At 59.6% G+C, this 20,064-nt stretch overlaps 1 protein-coding gene across 5 annotated transcripts in view; it reads right to left on the reverse strand.

Annotated features, from left to right (window-relative positions):
• Tmprss2 (transmembrane serine protease 2) overlaps positions 1-17,688 on the reverse strand; it is a 34,042-nt gene extending 16,354 nt beyond the window's left edge. For 2 of the 5 annotated variants that reach the window (XM_070030739.1, XM_070030738.1), the window contains exons 1-4: positions 16,775-16,793; positions 7,685-7,762; positions 4,776-4,998; positions 1,082-1,168 (exon numbers count right to left, since the gene is read on the reverse strand). In XM_070030739.1, the coding sequence (XP_069886840.1) occupies positions 1,082-1,168; positions 4,776-4,998; positions 7,685-7,699 (325 nt within the window). In that variant the 5' untranslated portion in view covers positions 7,700-7,762; positions 16,775-16,793. Of the gene's footprint in view, positions 1-1,081; positions 1,169-4,775; positions 4,999-7,684; positions 7,763-8,890; positions 8,944-16,498; positions 16,581-16,774; positions 16,794-17,606 lie in introns of those variants that run through there. The other 3 variants (XM_070030741.1, XM_070030743.1, XM_070030742.1) reach the window with 3 other exon arrangements.
• Positions 17,689-20,064: the final 2,376 nt, after the last annotated feature.

The following is a 20,064-nucleotide window of genomic DNA, read 5'->3' on the forward strand; positions in this document are numbered from 1 at the left end:
GCTGGGGAGTGGGAGGAAGCACCCCTCTTTTGTCTGCTGAGGAAGGGGCGTGTCTCTGCCCCATGCACCGCCCGCACCGTGGGGTGGGCTGCTGTGGGGGTCACCACCGTGGGCTCGCTGCTTCCTGGGGCCTCAGGGTGCCAGGCACCGCCCAGGCAGAGGGCAGAGGCCCCAGAGCCACGTTCTGTGCTGGCATCGGGAGGGAGGGGCCTGCCTGCCCAAGGCTGCCACCAAGGCTGTGCAGAGATGGGGGGGCAGGGAGGGGGCAGGGGAGTAGGTTACCCCAAGACAGGGCAGGTCACACCGCGCCATGCCATGCATGCCCTGAGCACCAGGGAGATCCCGCACACTCACCTCCTGTGCCCCCACCACGGGAAGAGCCCGCGGCCCCACTGGCTAAGAGGACACACAGGGAGGGCGGGGAGGGGGCGATGGGAGACCACAATGCCCACATGGCCACAGAGGATGCGGGAGAGAAGGGGACACAAGGGGAGAGAGGAGAGGAAAAGGGGGAGGGGAGAGGGGGGACAGAAGGGAGGGAAGGGGACAGAGGGAGAGGAAAAGGGAGAGAGGGGAGGGAGGGACAGAGGGAGAGGGGGGACAGAAGGGAGGGAAGGGGACAGAGGGAGAGGAAAAGGGAGAGAGGGGAGAGGGGGGACAGAGGGAGAGGGGGACAGAGGGAGAGGAGGGGAGAGAGGGAGAGGAAAAGGGAGAGAGGGGAGAGGAGGGGAGAGAGGGAGAGGAGGGGACAGAAGGGAGGGAAGGGGCAGAGGGAGAGGAAAAGGGAGAGAGGGGAAAGGAGGGGAGAGAGGGAGAGGAGGGGAGAGAGGGAGAGGAGGGGAGAGAGGGAGAGGAAAAGGGAGAGAGGGGAGAGGAGGGGAGAGAGGGAGAGGAGGGGACAGAAGGGAGGGAAGAGGACAGAGGGAGAGGAGGGGACAGAAGGGAGGGAAGAGGACAGAGGGAGAGGAGGGGACAGAAGGGAGGGAAGGGGACAGAGGGGAGAAGGGGTGGCTGGTCTATGGGAAGGGCCCCACGCAGGGGGTGGGGTCACATGGGGGGGATGGGGGAACCCCACACTTACAAAACCTCCAGAGCAGGCCGGCAGCCAGCGCAGCACCCACCAGGACCGCCACCAGGGCCAGGGTGACGCACAGCGCTTTCTTCGTCTCTAGGAAGAGGAGGAGAACGGGCCCGTCAGCCGGGAAGGACGATGGGCTGGCTCTTGGAGGACAGAGCCCAGCTGGCCGCAGGCTCACTCCACACCCCAGCTGGGAACCCCAGTCAAAGAGAAGGCGCCGAGCGCGCCGCCCGCTTGGCCTGGTCTTGGCCACCGTCTCTGGCGGGGTGGAATCGCCTAATGAAAGTGGACTCCACTGCCAGTACTGGGCTTGCGTGGAGCTCTGGCTCCAGGAGCAGTGGGCCTGGAGTGACCGGCAGCCTCAGGACGCTGGTTCTGTGTGTGTGTGTGTGTGTGTGTGTGTGTGTGTGTGTGCGCGCGCGTGTGTGTGTGTGTGCATGTGTGTGTGTGTGTGCTGGACTTGAACTCGGGGCCTGGGCACCATCCTTTAGCTTTTCTGCTCAAGAATCTAGCCACAGCTCTACTTCCAGCTTTTTTGGCAGTTAACTAGAGATACGAGTCTCATGGACTTTCCTGCTCAGGCTGGCTTTGAACTGAGATCCTCAGATCTCAGCCTCCTGTGTAGCTGGGATTTACAGTTGTGAGCACCAGCGTTCAACAATAGTTCTATTTTGGCTTGTATATTCTTCTCGTGGTGCTGGGTTCAAACTCAAATCCTCACCCTGCTAGGCGAGCACCCTGCCTCTGAGTTACACCTGTTATATACTTCCGAATGTGCATCTGAACTTGAGGGAATTGTCATGCTTTTTTAAAAAAGTTTTTTTTAATAAAAGCAGAAAGCCAAAACTCTCAAAACCAAGTTCATTAGAGTTGAGCTCTTAAAAAAAAAAATGGTATCAGGGCAGAGCATGGTGGCACACACACGTAATCTCAGCTACCTGAGGGGCAGAGGCAGGAGGCTAGGGACTGGAGGCTGGCTCCCGGGCAGAGCTAACAGGGGAGCCTATCTGAAAAGCAAACGAAAAGCCAGTGGGGTGGGGAGGAGGAGGCTGAGTGGAGGGCACCTGCCTATCAGCTCAGTGCTAGGCTGAGCTGTCTTTGTGATTGGCTATTCACATTTCCATAAACTCAATGAAGTGTATAACTCCAGGTGCGCTGCAGCCCCGGGCGGCCAACTGGACTAACACCCTGGACTGGGCAACCCCCAGAGAAAACTCCAATTGCTGCCCAGAGTCCTGCGGGGCAAGGCCAGCCAGGGAGCCACGGCCCAAGGAGCATCGAGCTCCTGGTGAGGCCAGAACGACAAAATAAAGTCACGTGAAGGACAAAACAATCCGGCCAAGGATAAATGAGTTGGAGGACGTCACAGGTTTTTCGCCAGCCCAAAGCATCAGGTCTGGCCTGGCTGCTCAGAGCTGAAGCCGGAAGACGCACCCCAAGTCTCAGAAGACAGGGCCCGGCCGTGGTTTGGGCGGTAGAGCACCTGCACGCATGAGGCTGCGGAGCTGAATTCTCAGGAAGGGTTCGGGTGGTGGAGGTGGACAGGCCGGAGTCCTGGAGCTCCAAGCCTCACCTCTCAACGTGTCTCCACCCCTGGTGACGTCTACAACTGCTCTCAAATCACTCTCCTGCCCGCGGGCACTCCCAGGGGAGATGGAGCCTGTCCCCTGGGGCCTCTGTGCCCAGCCCGGGCTGCCAGGGGAGACCACAGCCACTGAGCCGAGAACCAGGGCCACGAGAGACTTCACCAAAGCTCAGCTGGGGGTGGGGACTGGCGCGGTGTCCCGGGCAGAGAGGCGGCTGGGAGGAATTCCAAGCGGCCTCTTTGCCCCATACCAAGGGCACTTCTCTCCAGGAACGCTTTGCTCCTGGGGCAACTCTTCTGCATGCCATTTTATGTGTGATCAACTAAGGAGGCTCGGAGGCAAGCACGTGCCCACGCGCTGGAGGCCGGAGCCCGCAGTGCCCCAATACCTCGCCTGCTGAGTTCAGGCCCACTTCACCTCACTGGGGGCGGGGGAGGGGGAGGGAGGAGGGGGGAGGGGGGCAGGCATCTGTTTGGCTCTTTGTGTATGTGTGCGTGTGGTGCTGGTACAAGGTGCTTGAACTCAGGACCTAGGTGCTGTCCCTGAGCTTTGGCGCTACCATTCGAGCCACACTTCCACTATCTGGCATTGTTTTATTCCAGTTAATTGGAGATCAGAGTTTCATGGACTTTCCTGGCTGAGCTGGCTTTGAACTCTGAGGCTCAGATCTCAGCCTCCTGAGAGGCCGAGCTTAGAGGCGTGAGCTGCCAGCACTGGGTTCTTAGAGTAAGTGGACAGGAGGGCATCCTCTGTCCTCTGTCCTGGGACCTGACGTGGCCCTGGGGAGCTGTGTGGAGGGCTGGCACAGGCCGGGTGTGCTTCACCAAGGCCTCTAGTGGCTCCTGGCCCTTTGACCCCAGGACTGGAGAAGCTGAGTGTGGCAGATGCAGGTGTCAGAGGTCCAAGCCTGGCCGGTCAAACGAAACATCTCCAGGGCTTGCTAGAGCAAATGGATTAAAAGCAAAAACAAACCACCACTTACATTCTAGCGGGGACTTCTGAAATGATAGCTTGGAGAATAGTTTCAAAGCTAAAGTTGATACCTGCTCAATTTAAGGAGAGAGTAGGAGGAGGGGGAGGAGGAGGGGGAGGAGGAGGAGGAGGAAGCAGAGGAGGAGAAGGAGGAGGAGGAAGAGGAGCAGGAGGAGGAGGAGGAGGAAAAAGGAGGAGGAGGAGGAGGAGGAAGAGGAGGAGGAGGAGGAGGAGGAGGAGGAGGAGGAGGAGGAGGAGGAGGAAGAGGAGGGGAAACAGGAGGAGAAGGAGGAGGGGAGAGGGGAGGAGGAGGAGGAGGGGGAGCAGGAGGAGGAGGAGGAGAAGGAGGAGGAAGGAGGAGGGGAGAGGGAGGAGCCACTGCAGGGTGAGAGAGGGGAGCTGCCAAACAGATGAGTGGAGATGGCCGCAGCGGATGTGGGAGGCCGGGCTGCGTGGTGAGCTGGCTGCGGGGAGGATGTGGAGACGGCTTCTCCGCTGACCGCTCACCGTGCGGCCAGCACAGACACGGTGCCTGCGTCACACACGCAGGCCCCACAGCAGTGACGTCCCCAGGTCCCACGCCTGGGCCGCGCCCAACTCTGAAGCCAGCCCGAAGGGAAAGCCAGCACCGACACTGCAGACATCGAGACCGAGGGACCGAGAGGAGGGAAGGAAGAAGATGCAGGACTGGAGTGAGTCCCAAAAGAAATCCAATCTTCCACCTGGGTTCTCTAGCAGCGGTGAGAGCGCGCTAAATCTGTGCCACTCGCTGACCCCAAGGCAATGTGACTGTGCGTCAGCCGACTGGCGACCCTCAGGTCCCCGCAAGCCACACACACGTTCCCATCATTTATTCCCACCCAAAAGAGCTTTACCAGTTACCAAAGAGGATACATCCGTGAGCCACGGACGGAGACCAGGACTGACAGGCTCCGCGGGCAGCCAGGCGGGGCTGCACGGGAGGCAGAGGTCTCTGGGGCCGGAGGGGACACTAGGCCCGCAGCCCCTCCGCGGGCCTCAAGCAGGCTGCGCCCCTGTGCCGGGCCGGCGAGAGAGCAGGTTGAAGCAAGAGCCCGGTGCACAGGGCAGACCCAGAAACCGAGGTCCATGATAGGAAATGAACACGGAAAAGGTCCTACTTGAGGCGTACACTGCTCCTGAGGGCGACGGGTGCTGCGTGCCGGCGGCCGGGCTGGAGGTGTACGTGGGGACCCTCGGGGCATACTGGGGGACGGGGGACGGGTAGTATGAAGCCGGGAATGCCACGTAGGGACCGGGAGGCGCAGCTTGTGGCGGGGGGTACAGGTGCTCCGGCTGGTACCCGTGGTTTTCATAGAAAGGTCCGATACCCGGCGGTGGCCCCTAAAACAGGTGGAGAGAAGATAGATGACTTAAACCTCTAGCTTAGCCTGCGGGGTGACGTTTATAACAGCACGCGACACCCCACAGCTGCAAACAGGGCTCTTACAATTTTGCCAGTTTATTAGAGTTGCCAGATCACAGCTCTGAACTCCCCAGAATCCTCAACTGACCATGGATTTGGTTTGGTTTGGTTTTTCGCTTTAGTTTTTTCCCCCCTTCTTGCTATTTACGCTTTGAAATGAAGAAAAACAGACAAATATTGGGGTTTAGTAAAGAGGAAAAAAATAACAGTTACGGGAACCAGGCAGGCTAGTGAACTACATGTCTGTCATCCAAGCTACGCAGGAAGCAGAGACAGGAAGATCACAGCTGTAAACCAAGCCAGGCAAAAACACAAGACCCTGCTCCAAAAACAAACTACAAACAAAACGAAAGGACTAGGGGTGTGGCTCAAGTGGTAGAGCACTTGTCTTGCAATGCAAGGCCAGCATTCAACCCCCGGTTCCACAGATAATACTAAGGAGGAGGAGGAGGATAGCAATAAGAACAATGTAGCAAAGTCTTGGACTAGAACCCACGGAGACCATCTCTTCCTGCAGGGATGGAAAATGGACATCTGGAAATGGACACCCGAAATCTTGGTATAGGATAGGACAGGACAGCCACGAGTGTTTGTCAGCTTCCTGACGCCCAATTCTGCATGGCCTATAAATGACACTACAAATATCCAAAAAGAGCAGCCTCTCCTCCTGCTCTTCCCTCCGGGACTCTCGGGCAGGTGGGAAGGGTCTGTCCTGAGCCAGGGCCAGCAGAATCTCTCTGAGGTCCAGAGTAGCTAACGCCTCAGCCCTCACTTGGTGCCTGGCTCGGTGTTCAGGACGGGTATGGAGCGTGACCACGCGTCCCACGGTGGCTGCAGGTGCGTGAACGGCGTCGTGAGGCAGCCGCACCGAGACACTGCTGCCTCTCCTCTCTGCAGCCCTGCCCTCCTTCACCTGCCTCTCCCGCCAGGGCGCTGTTGGCAGTGCTGCTGGAGTCCATATCCTTACACGTGCTTGTGTCTGTGCCCAGGGCATAGATTCTGCCCTCCCCGCGGAATTTCTTTCTGGGTCAAAGTGTGTTCGCACAGAAGCATAGACGCAGCAGCCCCGGCCCAGCAAGGTGTTCCCGGCTCCTGCCCCAGCCAAGGCCGGCCTCTCCCAACACGGCCCTCAAGGCCCATCCTCTCCCAGCCGGCAGCCCCAGGCCCACAGCCAGCAACTCCATTCATTCACTCTTCCATTCATTCACTCATCGTATGTAAGTAGTTGTGCACAGGGGGTTTGAACGGCGTCTAGCCTTCCATCTCCTCCAGCCCTCTCCACCCCATTCCTCTCCTCATGGGCCTAGTTCCATTTTCACCTAGGTGCTTTGAACATCATGACCTCAGTGTCCCACCTTCCTCCCTTATTAGCTATTCCTCCCTCTTTGAGGGGGTGGGGCAGGCTGGGGGCTTGAACGCAGAGCCTGGATGCTGTCCCTAAGCTTTGTGGCTCAAGACCGGTGCTCTATGACTTGAGACACAGCTCCCTTCCAGCTTTTGAGTGATTAACTGGACATAATAGTCTCATGCATTTTTTCTGCCCCGGATGGCTTTGAGTTGAGATCCCCAGATCTCAGCCTCCTGAGTAGCTAGGATTAGGATGTGAGCCATTGGTGCCCGGCCTCCATCCTCCTTTTGTATGCCTCTCCTCAGCCTCGGATGGACACCATGTCTGTCCTCATCTCTGTTCTCATGAACCCTCTTCTCCTGCTCAGTTTCTACTCTTGTCTCTCGTGGTCTCACAGACAACAGCAGCAAAGTTGTTCTCCTGGACGGACATCCGGAGGAGAGGATGAGGAGCTTCCGTGGGCCCTCCAGGAAATGTGATTATTCGAGGCCGGGTCAAATGCAGACTCCTGGGTTCACCTGTGCATAATATCTCACTCACACTCTCCTCCAAAAGCCCGATGATTTCTACCGGAAGCCAGGTTAAAGGAAAAGCAAACGTAGTCTCTGATCCCGATGAGAGCAGCAGAGGTTCAAAGTCAGTGCGAGCCCCTGGCCTCTATCCAGACAATCAAACAACGCGCCAGCCCACCCGGCCGGGCCGCCCAGCCACTGCGCCCGGGGGAGTCCTGCCGTGCCCCGACCAGTCACAGGGAAGTGAGAACCGGTGGTGCCTTTTCTTGCAGGATCTGGGAACACATTTTCACTAAGCATGGAGTTGTACTAAGTGCACTTTCTTCAGGCATCAGATGAATACCCGTTCAGGAAGGACAGGAGACCCAGACTGGATTTCCCTGGGGGAGAGCTCTGGGGACAGGGACAATGGTTTGCCAGGCAGGTCTGCCCGGCGCCTCCTCCATGTGTGATACCCCCCCAGGCTCTCTGGAAGCACCCTGTCCCCTCCCAACTCTCAGAGCAGGAAGAGAGGTGGCCCAGACACAGACGTTTTACCCAGCAGTGAGGCCTTCTAGTTCCTTCCATGCAGGCCTGGCTCCGCCCCAGCCACTGCTCCTGACCACACCTTGCAAACCAGTCACACACACACACACACACACACGCACACACACACACACCAACTTGGCTGTTAAAAACGCTGACCAGCATGCCCTGTGGGTGATACCAGAGGAACAGGAGCTGAGGTGATCATTAACCACTTACTGAGTTTACCGCCATCCCGGTTCTCGCAGCAGCAGCAGCATCAGGGTGAAGACGTGTCTCGGGTTCCTTGAAGCCAGCCTGGAATTAAAAATCACAAGACTGTCACATTCCCACACTGGCTAGCTTTTAAGATCCATCTGGAAAGAGCTAGAAAACTCGTCAAGGTTGCCTCTCACCAGAGCAAACTGCGATTCTGCCACTGACCTTGAGCCCGCCCCCTCTCCCTTGCCCTACAAAGCAGGTCTGTGCCACCTGGCCTAGCCCGGCCTAGACCTCTGCTGCCAGGCAGCCTCGCCCCTGGGGGTGAGGCCCAGCTGCAAGTTTAACTACTCTGTCCAAGAGAAAACCTGACCTTGAAGAAGGTCAGCACCCCAACAGGAAGAGCAGCCCCCAGGGGAATGTCCCCGGCCGAGCTCAGGTCTCCAGGACCAACTGCCCCAAACCAGGGGCCATGGCTTCCCCGAGAACTCAAAAAACAAAAAGACACCAAAACCAGCCAGCAAAAAATCTCACAAAACTAGACTTGGGCTGGGAAGGTGGCTCAGTGGTAGAGCACTTGCCTTGCATGCAGGAGGCCCTGGGTTCAATTCCTCAGCACCACATAAGCAGAAAACGCTGTGGCTCAACGGTGGAGCGCTAGCCTGGAGCGGAAGAGCTGAGGGACAGTGCCCAGACCCAGAGCTCAGGCCCCACGACCAACAACAACAACAACAACAAAAAAAAACTGGACATGAAAGTGTGGATCAAGTGTGCCAGCTTTGAGCAGAAAAAGCTAGCTGAGAGTCCAAGGCCCCGAGTTCAAGCCCCAGTACTAGCACATGTGTGTGAGTCAGTCAAGATTAGTAGTAATAAGAAAAGCCGTAGTCCTCATGTCCCCACTGGTAGCTGGAGTTCCCACCAACATCCAGAGACACACAAACACCTTCTAGCCCAGCCTCGCTCCTGCCAGGACCCCCACCCCCACCCCCACCCCCCCCACACACACACCCCAGTCTTTCCAGCCTCTGACCTCTGCAGGCTTCTGCATAGAGTCTGCTTTTAGAAAGAACCCTGCTAAGTCAGCTTGCCAAGAGTCCCCGCCCTGTACCCCCAGACCCCTGACCACTCCGTCCAGGGAAGTTTCCTCAGTCTCTACCATCCCCAGAAGACCTCTGGTCACCCTGGCCTGCCTTCAACAAAAACCCTGTCCAAGCAGAATTCCCTTACCACGATAACTCCTGCTGACCTTCCTCCACTCACCCGCCCTGCTCCTGAGCCCAAACCGCTTTATCTCATGCTCAGAGTCACGCCTACCTCTGCTCCCCGCTGAGAAGCCGACCAGATCAAGACTGCAGCTGCTTTCTCTCCTTTACAAGGCTCACGGAACCTTCCTCCCTTCCTTCCTCCCTCCCTTCCTTCCTTCCTTCCTCCCTCCCTTCCTTCCTTCCTTCCTTCCTTCCTCACCGTCCCTCCCCTCCTCCCCCCCCCCCCCCCCCCCCGTTCCCTGAGGGATTCTCCACTTCTTCAGCTGGGCTTTAAAATCTTAAAATGACCAACAGGTCTCCTGAGACTCGGCCTTCCTTGTCATCCATCCGCAAGGCAAGGTTCCCAGTGCAAGTCCAGAGACTGCGCCAAGCTCTGGTCTTTGCAGCCATCCACACCTGGGTTGGGTCCTATCTCATCTGGAGTAGCCCGGCACACCGCGATTCCCGGCACACCACGATTCCCGGCACACCACGATTCCCGGCACACTGGGAATCCAGGCACACCGCAGAGAGCCACACCTCGGTGGCCATGCGGACGCCCTGTTCCTACCTAGCTGTGGAATGGGCCCTCCGGAACTCATCCAGTGCCCATTAGCTTGGTCCTGGGCCCTGGCTCCTCTACCCACAGCCACAGTCTACAACAGCGCCTCCTACAGGGTAGCCAGGCACTGCGTGGTAATGAGAGGAAATGCGGTATCTGAGTATATGTGCCGTAAAGCGACCTAAGTCTTCCACAAGCAGCTTCTAAAGCTGAAGAATGTCTAGACTCTCGTGGGGTGGGGGCTGATTGGTGACGTTTGCAGATTTGCATGTGGTGTGTGCTTCGAGCAGGCTACAGTATCACCTCACCAAGCCCACTGGACATTGCTATGACGTCTCCCAACCAAACTTAGTATCTAGATAAGTAAATAGCAACCTGAAACCCCCAAACTGCCAGGCGCTGCTGGGTTACAGCCTATAATCCTCGCAACTCAGGAGGCTGGGATCTGAGAATCGCAACTCAACATTAACTCAGGCAGGAAAGCCCATGAGAGACCCATCTCCAACTCACCAGCAAAATGCCAGCCTGGAGGCATGGCTCAAATGGCAGAGCACAAGCTATGAGCAGCAAAAGCCAAGGAAAAGCTCCAGTTAAAAAGACACACCTGGGGCTGGGAAGTTGGCTCAGTGGTAGAGCGCTCACCTTGCATGCTTAAGCCCCTGGGTTCAATTCCTCAGCACCACATAAGCAGAAGAAAAAAAAGCCAGAAGTGGCGCTGTGGCTCAAGTGGTAGAGCGCTAGCCTTGAGCTGAAGAGCTGAGGGACAGCGCCCAGGCCCAGAGTTCAGGCCCCACGACTGGACCCCCCCAAAAAAAAGACACACCTGAGACAGACAGACACACACACAGGCACACACACACACAACCAAACCAACAACCCGTGAAGAATAAAAATATAAGTAAGACTTTGAACCTGTCACAGTAAGAATGCACCCACGTATTGACGCTTGATGAGCAGATAAAACAGAAGCAGGTCCTGCCCAGAGCGCTGAGATGACTTTTAAGATTAAAAACAAAGTCAAGGGTTTTCTGGGTGACTGGGGGAGGGCATCAGGCTGGACCCTGCTGGGGAAGGCCTGTCCTCTTGCTACTCAACAGGAGCAAGCCCCCGCCCCAGTTCCTTCAGAACAGTGAGTGGACACACTACCTCCTCTGGGTCCTCCGTGTCGGGCAGCTACCCCTGAGGCTGGGTTTGGGTGACATGTCAGGAAATGAAAATGTGACCCGCTGGCAGGTTTCCCAGTGGAGGGGCCTGGGACAGCCACGGGGCGCGCTGCTCAGAGCCCACGCTTGCTATTCAGTGGCCATCTCTCTCTAACAGCCGGAGCGAGCGCCGGAAAGGCGGGCGCGCCCAGAGCCCCAGCCGGGAACTGCCCAGTGAAAGCCACCAGATCCACAAGCAGGCTGCCGGACAGTCTTATCTCGCCCACGATCTCGCCGCCCACGAAACATGATGTGGGTCCAGCTCGGTGATCACCGGCTCCGAAAGAGTGCAGGGGGCGGCCTCCCATGGGGGGGGAGCCTGCAGCAGCGGGGGAGGGCTGCGCTGGAGTGGGATCTGCAAGAAGAGCATCCAAAAACACCCAGGGAACCCCTCAGTCCAATTTGTCTTAAATCTGCCTTTCCCAGCGGGGCGGGGGAGGGGGGGCAGGCACAGGAGGGAACAGGGAGGCCCTGGGGCTCACGCCCGTAATCCTAGTTACTCAGGAGGCTGAGATCTGAGGATCAAGGTTCAAGGCCAGCCTGGGCAGGAAAGTCTATAAGACTCTGATCAACTAACCAGCAAAAAGCTGGAAGTGGAGGCATGGCCCAGTCTTGAGTGAAAAAGCAATCAGAGCATGAGGCCCTGAGTTCAAGCCCCAGTAGTAGCACAATAAAATGAGTAAAGATAAATAAATAAATAAAAATCTGCGTTTCCACAGCCACAGGAGACCACAAGGCTGGCCTCCGGAAGGGACAGCACGCGGGGCGGGTGTGGGAGACGGCACGGTTAGCGGCCAGCGCTCTTCTGCCATGGAAAGGGCAGACATGCGTTCTGGTTCTGGAAAGGCCGTGGGGAGCAGCACTTCGGGAAGAGGGGACATGGGGAGAGGAGCCTCTGCTCCTGGCCGTCTCCCCTCCCCCCCAGGTCCGCCCGATGTCCCTTCCATCCTGGACTGTGCCGTGCCAGGGCTCACCAGCCCCCTGGGTCGCTGGCGGCCTGCGCCTTGGTGAGCCAGGACAACGCTGCAGAATCTAGTCTGCCTCCTCAGTGAGGCCAAATTGCAACAGAACATGAAGAGCTCCGCGCTGCAGCTTCTTCCCGACCCAGGTCTCTGAACAGTCTTCTGGAGACTTCTTTTTAACCAACCAGAGTGGAGGGGGTGAATGGCAGCATCCGAGGTCCGATATCACCCCCCCCCCCGCCAGCCAGAAGTGTACCCGATGCTGCTCACGTTGTTGGGGGTACGGGGGAGCCCCCACTTCCACCTCCAAGGCCACACAACCACCACCAACAAACACTCCGCATCCCAGACACAAATGCCAAAGAGAAACCCCCGGTGTTACCGCAGCACTAACCCCATGGAGCTACAACCCATCAGGCTACACTTAGACTACAGTTGGACTTGAGTGACAGGACAGTAGGAACAAGAATGAGGGCTCCGGGAGGAAGAGGAGGGAGGGGCGGCGAGGAGGCGGGAAGAGAAGGGGTGGGGGGAGCGGGCTCACACAAGGCTCCCCTGTCCCGTCCAGGCTTCTTGTCCTATGAATGCCTCATTGTCCCAAGGAGATTGTAAACTTTTTAGGGCAGGCATCAAGTCTGGCTCGCTCTTTCTTTCTTTCCTTCTTTCTCTTTCTCTCTTTGTTTCCTGTCTAGATGAGTAAGACGGACCAGAACAAAGAAGGAAGCCCCTCACTGGCCTCGCCGTGGGTCACCGAGAGCAGGTGACCCATGCATGCATGCCCGCACGCGCGCGCGCTCGCACGGTCCAGCGGTGATGGTGCCGGCCACTCCAGCAGAGACCTCAGTGCATGCCCAGACCACCAGCTCAGCCTCAGGACCTGTCCAGTCCCAGAGCCCCGTAGGGACAGCACTCACAGCTCCGGTGAGTGCAGGTTTCCTAACTCGGTGCTCGCTGCCCGAGGGTCACTCAAGAAGAAGAACATCGCGGCAGCGGACAAGCTTCGGCCTCCAAGATGCTGTGTTGGAAAAGGGACTCAACACAGCCCAAGAAATCCAGCGGCCACTCTGCCACCGGGAGCGGAAGCATCCGAACGGCTGAGGCTGACTGAGTCAAGGAAGCCATCTCCAGCACTTACAAAAGTTCAAGTCAGGACTTGGTCTTTTCACCAGAGTTCTACAGAACGATCTCTAAATTCACCATCCCTAGAAAGATCTCCTGTGAGTTCAGACCTGTGAGCTCCTGTCCCGAACCCTGCGGGACAGCCCCTGGGAAAACAAAGGGCTGGCCGGGAATTTGACACCGGGTCTCAAACCTCAGACAAACAAGTCAGCAGGAAGCCTGGCTTATTAGCCAGGCACGAGGTGGCACACACGTAAGAATCCTACCTACTCAGGAGGCTGCCATCTAAGGATCAAGGTTCAAAGCCAGCCCAGGCAGGAAGAGTGGGTGATACTTTTACCTCTAATTATTCACCAAAAAGAGGCAAGTGGAACTATGGCTCAGTGGTAGAGCACCATCCTTAAGTGAAAAAGCTTAGGGACAGCAGCCAGGCCTTGAGTTCCAGCCCAGTTCCAGCACACACATATACATATGAAAGGAAGGAAGGAAGGAAGGGAGGGAGGGAAGGAAAGGAGGGAAGGAAGGAAGGAGGAAAGGAAGGAAGGAAGGAAGGAAGGAAGGAGAAAGGGAAGGAGGGAGGGGAGGAAGGAGGAGGGGAAGAAAGGAGAGAAGGAAGGAGAGAGAGAGGGAGGGAGGGAGGGAGGGAGGGAGGGGAGGAAGGAAAGAAAAAAGGGAGGGAGGGAAGGAGGGGGAAAGAGGGTGGGGGGAGGGAGGGAGGGAGGGAGGGAATTTGTTTCTAACACACCTGCCCCCTCTCCAGAGCCTTGCGCCCCAGTCCTCCCAGGCCATCTGGTCTTCCTTGTGAAGCCCCGGACCTGAAGCACGCAGGCTGGCAGGCCTTTCCAACCTCTGCGCTTCCTTCTCGCAGCCCTGCCTGCCCCGCTGCCTGCCAGCTCACCTGCGTACACATGCCAAGTGCGCGGAGTTCCCAGCCCACCACCCACGCCACTGAGAGCGAAAAGCCTGTGGCTGCCTCACCTGGCCTCTCCAAAGTCCACCCTGTGTACATACACGCGACCCTGAAAAATGGCACCACGAACCCCAGGGCGGCCCAGTGCCCACCGAGACGTCCCCCACCCGTGCCAGCTCCTCTCTCCTCCCACCGCCCGGTGGCTGCTGGGAAAAACCAGCCCCGGGTCTGGCTCTGCTTCCCCCTGACCCCAGCCCCTCTCAGGTCATCCCTTGGGGCCCCCAGGGAGCATGAGATGACCTCTAACCTCCTCTCTCCTCAGGGGAGCCCCAGGGCCCTGGCTCAGGAACGTCCAGCCTCCTTCACTCCCCGCCCCTGAGGTGCTGCTAACCCCCCCCCAGCCTTGAGGGCTCAGGTCACGGTGTTCCTGCACCCACAACCTCCCAATTGTCAAAGACCCCCCAACTAGTTCTGGGCCAGCCCAGTGGGGAGGGGTGTGGATGGGTGACCTTGAGAGAGAGGAAGGTCAGGGAACACAGGGAGAAGTTTATCAACCGTAGGATGAGGGACAGGACAGCTAGAAGAGACAGCAGAAGAAGGAGAGAGCCCCCCGGTCTGCAGCCACCTGCAAGGGGTGTCAGGGGCCGCAGACCACCCCCTCCCGCTATCCCCCCCAGCAGGGCATGGCCACACACACAGGACCCGTCACGGGGCCTGCCCGCCTCAGGCTTAGGCTGAGCAGGGCTCCCAGCCCCAGGCTCTCCGAGGGGCTCAGGAAAACTTTAGTTTCCTGGGTGGTGCCTGAGGTCTCATGCAGCCCGGGACTGGGACAGTGGGACCCCAGGAATCACCCCCACTGATGAGACAGAAAAGAGTGAGGATTTCTGGCTGGGTGCCTCATTCCCACTTTCTGGAAGAGCCCGACCGAGGTGAGGCCCCGAGCGGGGTCAGCTCACTGAGAGAGGAGCTCACGGGGACCAGCACTGCGGGGAGCTAGGACTCATCCTCACCAGGACGCTTAGCCAGCACCTCCCGCTCTGCAGTCCCGTCACACAGGAAGTCATCCAATCTCCACACTAAAGAGTCGGGGGCCCTATGTTCATCGCACTACAACAACCCTAACGGGGTGGGGCTGCAGGAGGGCTGGGCTCTGAGATTGGGGAGAAACTCAGCCTAGTTCCAGAGAAAGCCTGGCTTTAATCTGGACTCTGTGGACCTCCTCAGCTCCCTTCCCCCTAAAACCCTTTTCTCTACCTGCAGTGCCTTCTGACCTTGGGTTGACACTAAGGCAAAGGTCACCCATCTCCTCTAATCATTCTGCACCTAACTCAGAACCCAACGGGAGGTCCACGGACCCGTGACCCCCAGCCCTGCTCCTTATGGGTTAGTGGTCAGTTACCTAACCTCTCTGCCTTGTTTTCCCTATAGCTCTGTTGAATACATGGTAAATACATCTGGCTGGACAAAAGAAATCGTCACATGAATGAACAACTGCAGTTATTTTTATAATACCTGTGTGACAAAATTTAACGCCTTCAAATACCGGGTCAGCAGCCAAGGGCAAGTAAACTTCAGAGTCAAGGTCTGGCTCTGGCAATCATCCAGCTTTGTTTTTAGAAGACTAACCTTAGGGGTGCAGGCAGAAGGAAGTTACTGAGGTCCAACAGGCCGGCAGCAGCTAGCCAGCACCAATGGGAAAATTCTTCCAGCCTCCCCCACCGCCCCCATCCTTAAAGGGGAAAAATGAAGCCGGGCACCCTAGCTCACGCCTGTCATCCTAGCTACTCAGGAGGCTGAGAGCTGAGGCTCGCAGTTTGAAGCCAGCCTGGGCAGGAAAGTCCATGAGACTCTTATCCCCAATTAACCACTGAAAAAACCAGACGTGGAGCTGTGGCTCAAGTGTTAGAGCACTAGACTTCAACAACAACAACAACAACAAAAAGCCCAGGACTGCACCCAGGTCCTGAGTTCAAGCCCCAGAACGAACACCAAAAGGGGGGCGGGGTTGAGGAATGTTAATTGGGAGAGGCATAAGCTGTCTTGCCTTGCCAGGAGGCTGAGGACACAGGACTCTGGGAGAACACTGCGGTAATGGACGTCCACTCGGGCGACCAGCCTTGTAGCTGGGCCAGGGGTGGGAATTTCTCACAAGTGTAAGTACCTGCTACAAATATCCTCTCGACAGACTGAACCCCGGTTGTCTGTAGGGTGAGATGCACGGCATGAGCCTTTGGGCTTTGGGCCGCAGCCCAGAAGGGGAAGAATCAACTCATGAGGATCAGGTTGCGCCCCTGAATGGATGCCAAGACCACCAGGTCCAGAATTGAGATAAGGACCCACCAGAGCACATCTGCATCTGGGCCTGCTGATGCCTACCTTTTGCTCCCTCCATCTCCTGATTCTTCCTCTACCGAAACCTAACATCCATGTCTGTACCCCGAAGGTGCTGATGATGGCCAGCTACCTTCCTGTGGCGGCATGGTGCGAACACGTGCCCAGACCTGACAAGTCCCCCACCCACCAGCCTTTCCTGCCACTTTCACTGCCGTCCCCTCCTCTTGCCTGAATTCTCTAGGCTGGGCAGGAGGAATAGGGCAGCCCACAAGCCAGCGTGTGAGACCAGGGCCAGGACGGGCTGCACCAGCGGAGACCTGTCTGCAGCCCCAGAGGGAGCCCTGCAGCTCCTGGGCTCCTTCCTCGTGGGCCCCTGGGGCTCTATCCCCACTCCCTGCGCCCAGGGAGGCCTGGGGGAGGGGGCTCACCCCAGCCTGGGGCCCGGCCTGCCCACCCTGGCCTCTGCTCCTGACCGACGCCCTGCAGAGCTGGGGGGACTCACTCTGGGCCCAGCGACCGGAGGATCCGGAGCGTCAGTGAGATGCTGATCTCTAATTAACCAGCCAAAAAAGAGCCAGGACTGGCGCTGCGGCCCAAGCGGGGCAGCACCGGCCTGGGGCCCGCGAAGCCCAGGGACCGTGTCCGGGCCCCCAGCCCGGGGCGGGGAGGGGGCGGGTCCCTTCCATCCCAGGGGACCCGGGAGGGCCCGCCCAGCCCCCCGCCCGGCCTCCCGCGGGCGCCGGTTCCCGGTTCTCACTTCCTGGAAGGCCTGGCTCACCTGCCGCCAGGTAAACTTGAGGCGGCCTCGGTAATTTTCCATTATTGACCCGGGTCCCGAAGGCGGGGGGCTCGGGCGGGGCGGGGCGGGGCGGCCCGAGCCTCGCCCCGGGCTTCGGGTGCGCGGCCCCGGCCCCCCCGCACCCCGGCCCCCGCCGGCGCCGCCGCCGGGCCCGTCCGTCGGGTGCGGTGGACCGAGGCGCCCCGGGCCGGGCCGGGCCGCGGGCCCCTCCGACCGCTCCCCGGCAGCTCCTTCCCCGCCGTCCCGGCCGCCGCGCCGCCCGTATCGCCCGGCATCTCGGAGTTTCCAGTTTCTCGCGGCGCGGCGGGGACCCGGGGCGCGGGAGGCGTTCAGGTGCCGGCGGGAGCTGCCCGGACAAAGGAGCGCGGGCGAGCGCCCGGCCGGGGGTCGGGGTCCCCCCCCCAGCAGGGACCCCGGGACGCGCCCCGGCCGCGCGCCCCACCCCGGGGCCCCGCGCCGCTCCCCGACCCGCTCCCGGCAGGCGCGCGGAGGTCCCAGCCGAGCGGCGCCCCCGGCCCGGGGAGAGCGCTGCGCCCGCCCCGCCCGCGCCCGGCCGCGCGCCCCGCGCCGCCCCGCGCCGCCCGTCCCGCCCGCGCCGGCTGGAGCCCCGCGCGCCCCGCGCCGCCCGTCCCGCCCCGCGCCGCCCGTCCCGCCCGCGCCGGCTGGGGCCCCGCGCGCTCCGCGCCGCCCGTCCCGCCCCGCGCCGGCCGGGGCCCCGCGCGCCCCGCGCCGCCCGTCCCGCCCCGCGCCGCCCGTCCCGCCCCGCGCCGCCCGTCCCGCCCCGCGCCGGGCCGCGGCGATCGCCCCTCACCTGCGGCGCGGCCGAGGCGCTCGGGCCTCGCCTTCCCCTCCGTCCCCGCCAGTGCCCGGCGCCCCAGGCCCGACCTCCCCCGGCTCACGCTTTAATCTCCGCAGGCGGCGTCCCCGGGCCCGGGCGACACCCCCAAGCTCGGGGCCCGGGTCACCTAGGGCGGGGCGGGGGCGGGCACGAGCCGCCGCCCTGGGGGGGAGGAGTCACCGGAGGGAAGCCCGGCACCGGCCGGGACTCCCCGCGAGGTGCGGGCCGAGCGGACCCGCGGGCGGCCGCAGTGCCCAAGGACCCGTCCCCGCCCACGGTGCTTCCCGCCCAGGGCCTCTGCCCCTCCGGCCCTCCTCCTACCCCCCCCCAACCGCTGGGGGGGACACCAGGCTCCCCTCAGACCACGGACCTCCGGGAGGGCTGGAGCGCCACACCCGGTCTCCGACTTGGGAGGTCAATGTTGGCAACCGTGGGTGTCAGGGTCTGTAGTCCCCAAAGATGACTAGGAGAGACCAGGCGGGGCCCCCAGATCGGAGAACCTGCCAAGGCTGGCATAGCCCCGAGCAGCCGCTGGGCTGCTTGTCACAGCCTTGTCACAGGCTGTGTGCCTGCTCCCAGAGGGCTGTCCTCACCTGGGCGCCGGGGTGGCCCTGCCTCTCCTCCTCCGCCCGCTGGCACCCACCGCGGCCCCCACCGCGGCCCCCACCGCGGCCCTGCCGGCCCCTACCGCGGCCTGGCCGCTCACAGCTTCCCTGTGCCTCAGCGAGGTGCGGAGGGCACAGTCATCCCGAAGCCTCTTTAAGTCGTGTGTGCGTGCCAGTGCTGGCACTTGAACCCAGCAGGGCCTGGCCACTGCCCCCTTAGCCTTTTCACTCAAGGGTGGCATTCTGCCACTCTGTCTACACCTGGTTCACTGGCGATAAGAGGCACAGGCTCTCCTGCCTGGGCTGGTTTTAAGGAGATTGTTGTGTCTCAGCGTCCTGGGTAGCTAGGATGACAGATCTGAGCCACTAACACCCAACCAAGCCTCACATGTTTTTCCAGGACACCTGTCCATGCCCACATAAATTAGACTGGTTTGTCTTCCATTGATCTGCCTTATGTCGATTCAGCTCACAGACTGCCAGAGGAGCTAGGAAGAGAGAGACAGAGGTAGGCCTTTCCACCCTGTACAAGACACAGATCTACCACGATCAACAGGAATTGTTCCAAAACCAAGTGAAGAAAACCTAAACCATTTCCAGTCATTAATGCTTTCTTTTTGCCAGGAGCAGGAAGTCCTGGGGCTTGAACTCAGGGCCGTAAAGCTGGGCTGGCAACGTTCTACCTCGTGATCCACACCCCAAACCATTTTGCTGTCTTGGTTTGTTTTTGCTTGTTTTCTCAGATAGAATCTCGTGGTTTTGCCCTGGCTGGCCTTGGACCTCGATCCTCCTGAGCAGCTGGAATTACAGTGTGCATCAATCACCATAGCCATTCTGTTGCCCTGGAATCTTGCTACCTTATAGCCTCAGCTAGCTTTGAACCATGATCCACCCACCCTCTATCCCCCGAGAAGCCAGGGTTACAGATGTGATTGCAGGAGGCCTATTGAATGTTTATTGTAGAGATGGCCGTCCCTGCTGGGAGGACAGAAGTCCCATGATGGGTGCTATGTGAGGTGGGAAGGCCTGTGGCCTCCATGGCTCCCAAGCCTGAGAGCCTGAGACTCGATAGTACAGAATCTGGCAGTACACCTGAGAGGGACTTCCAACCAGGAAGGCGAGGGGCTGGAGAAGACTGATTCCTGCTCATACCGTGAGGCCCTCTTCCACCTTTTGGTTCTACTCAGGCCCAAGACAGATGGGAAGACAGTCACTGGGGCAAGGGGAACTCTGCTTTACTCATCCACCAATCTGAATGCTGAAGTTTTCAGAAACCTCCCCTCCGTGGGCAATGTTTAAGCATTGAGTTTGACATGTCAAATGGGTCTACCCTTTGCCGGTGGCTCACACCGGTCATCCTAGCTCATCAGGAGGCTGAGATCTGAGGATTGTGGTTCAAAGCCAGCCCAGGAAGAAAAGTCTCTTCTATCCACCTAACCACCAAAAAGCTGGAAGTAGACCTGTGGCTCAAGTGGTAGAGCACCTCCAGCCTTGAACCAAAAGGAAAACGAGGAGACGGCTGAGGCCCCGGTGCTGCAACCTCTCCCCTGCCTCAGCTGCACGGTGGAGCCGCGGTCTGCTTTCCCCTGGGTGGTCAGCTCGGCCACCTGTCAGCACTCACCCCTGACTCTGCTTGTTGGGCCAGAGCTATGAGGAGCCCCAGGCGGCCAGGCGGCCGCCTTCAATGCTGATTCCATGGAATCCTTGTGTCTCCCGGCGGGAGTGTCCTCCCTCCGGGATGCAGTCCTCTCCACTGCATCGCGTGAGGTCACATGAGCAGGAGGCCAAGGCTTGGTGTGGGTAAGCAGGTGTCCTGGAGACCGGGG

This window comes from Dipodomys merriami, unplaced genomic scaffold (assembly GCF_024711535.1).
Source record: "Dipodomys merriami isolate MVZ:Mamm:240054 unplaced genomic scaffold, mDipMer1.0.p SCAF_2, whole genome shotgun sequence".
Taxonomy (NCBI): domain Eukaryota; kingdom Metazoa; phylum Chordata; class Mammalia; order Rodentia; family Heteromyidae; genus Dipodomys; species Dipodomys merriami.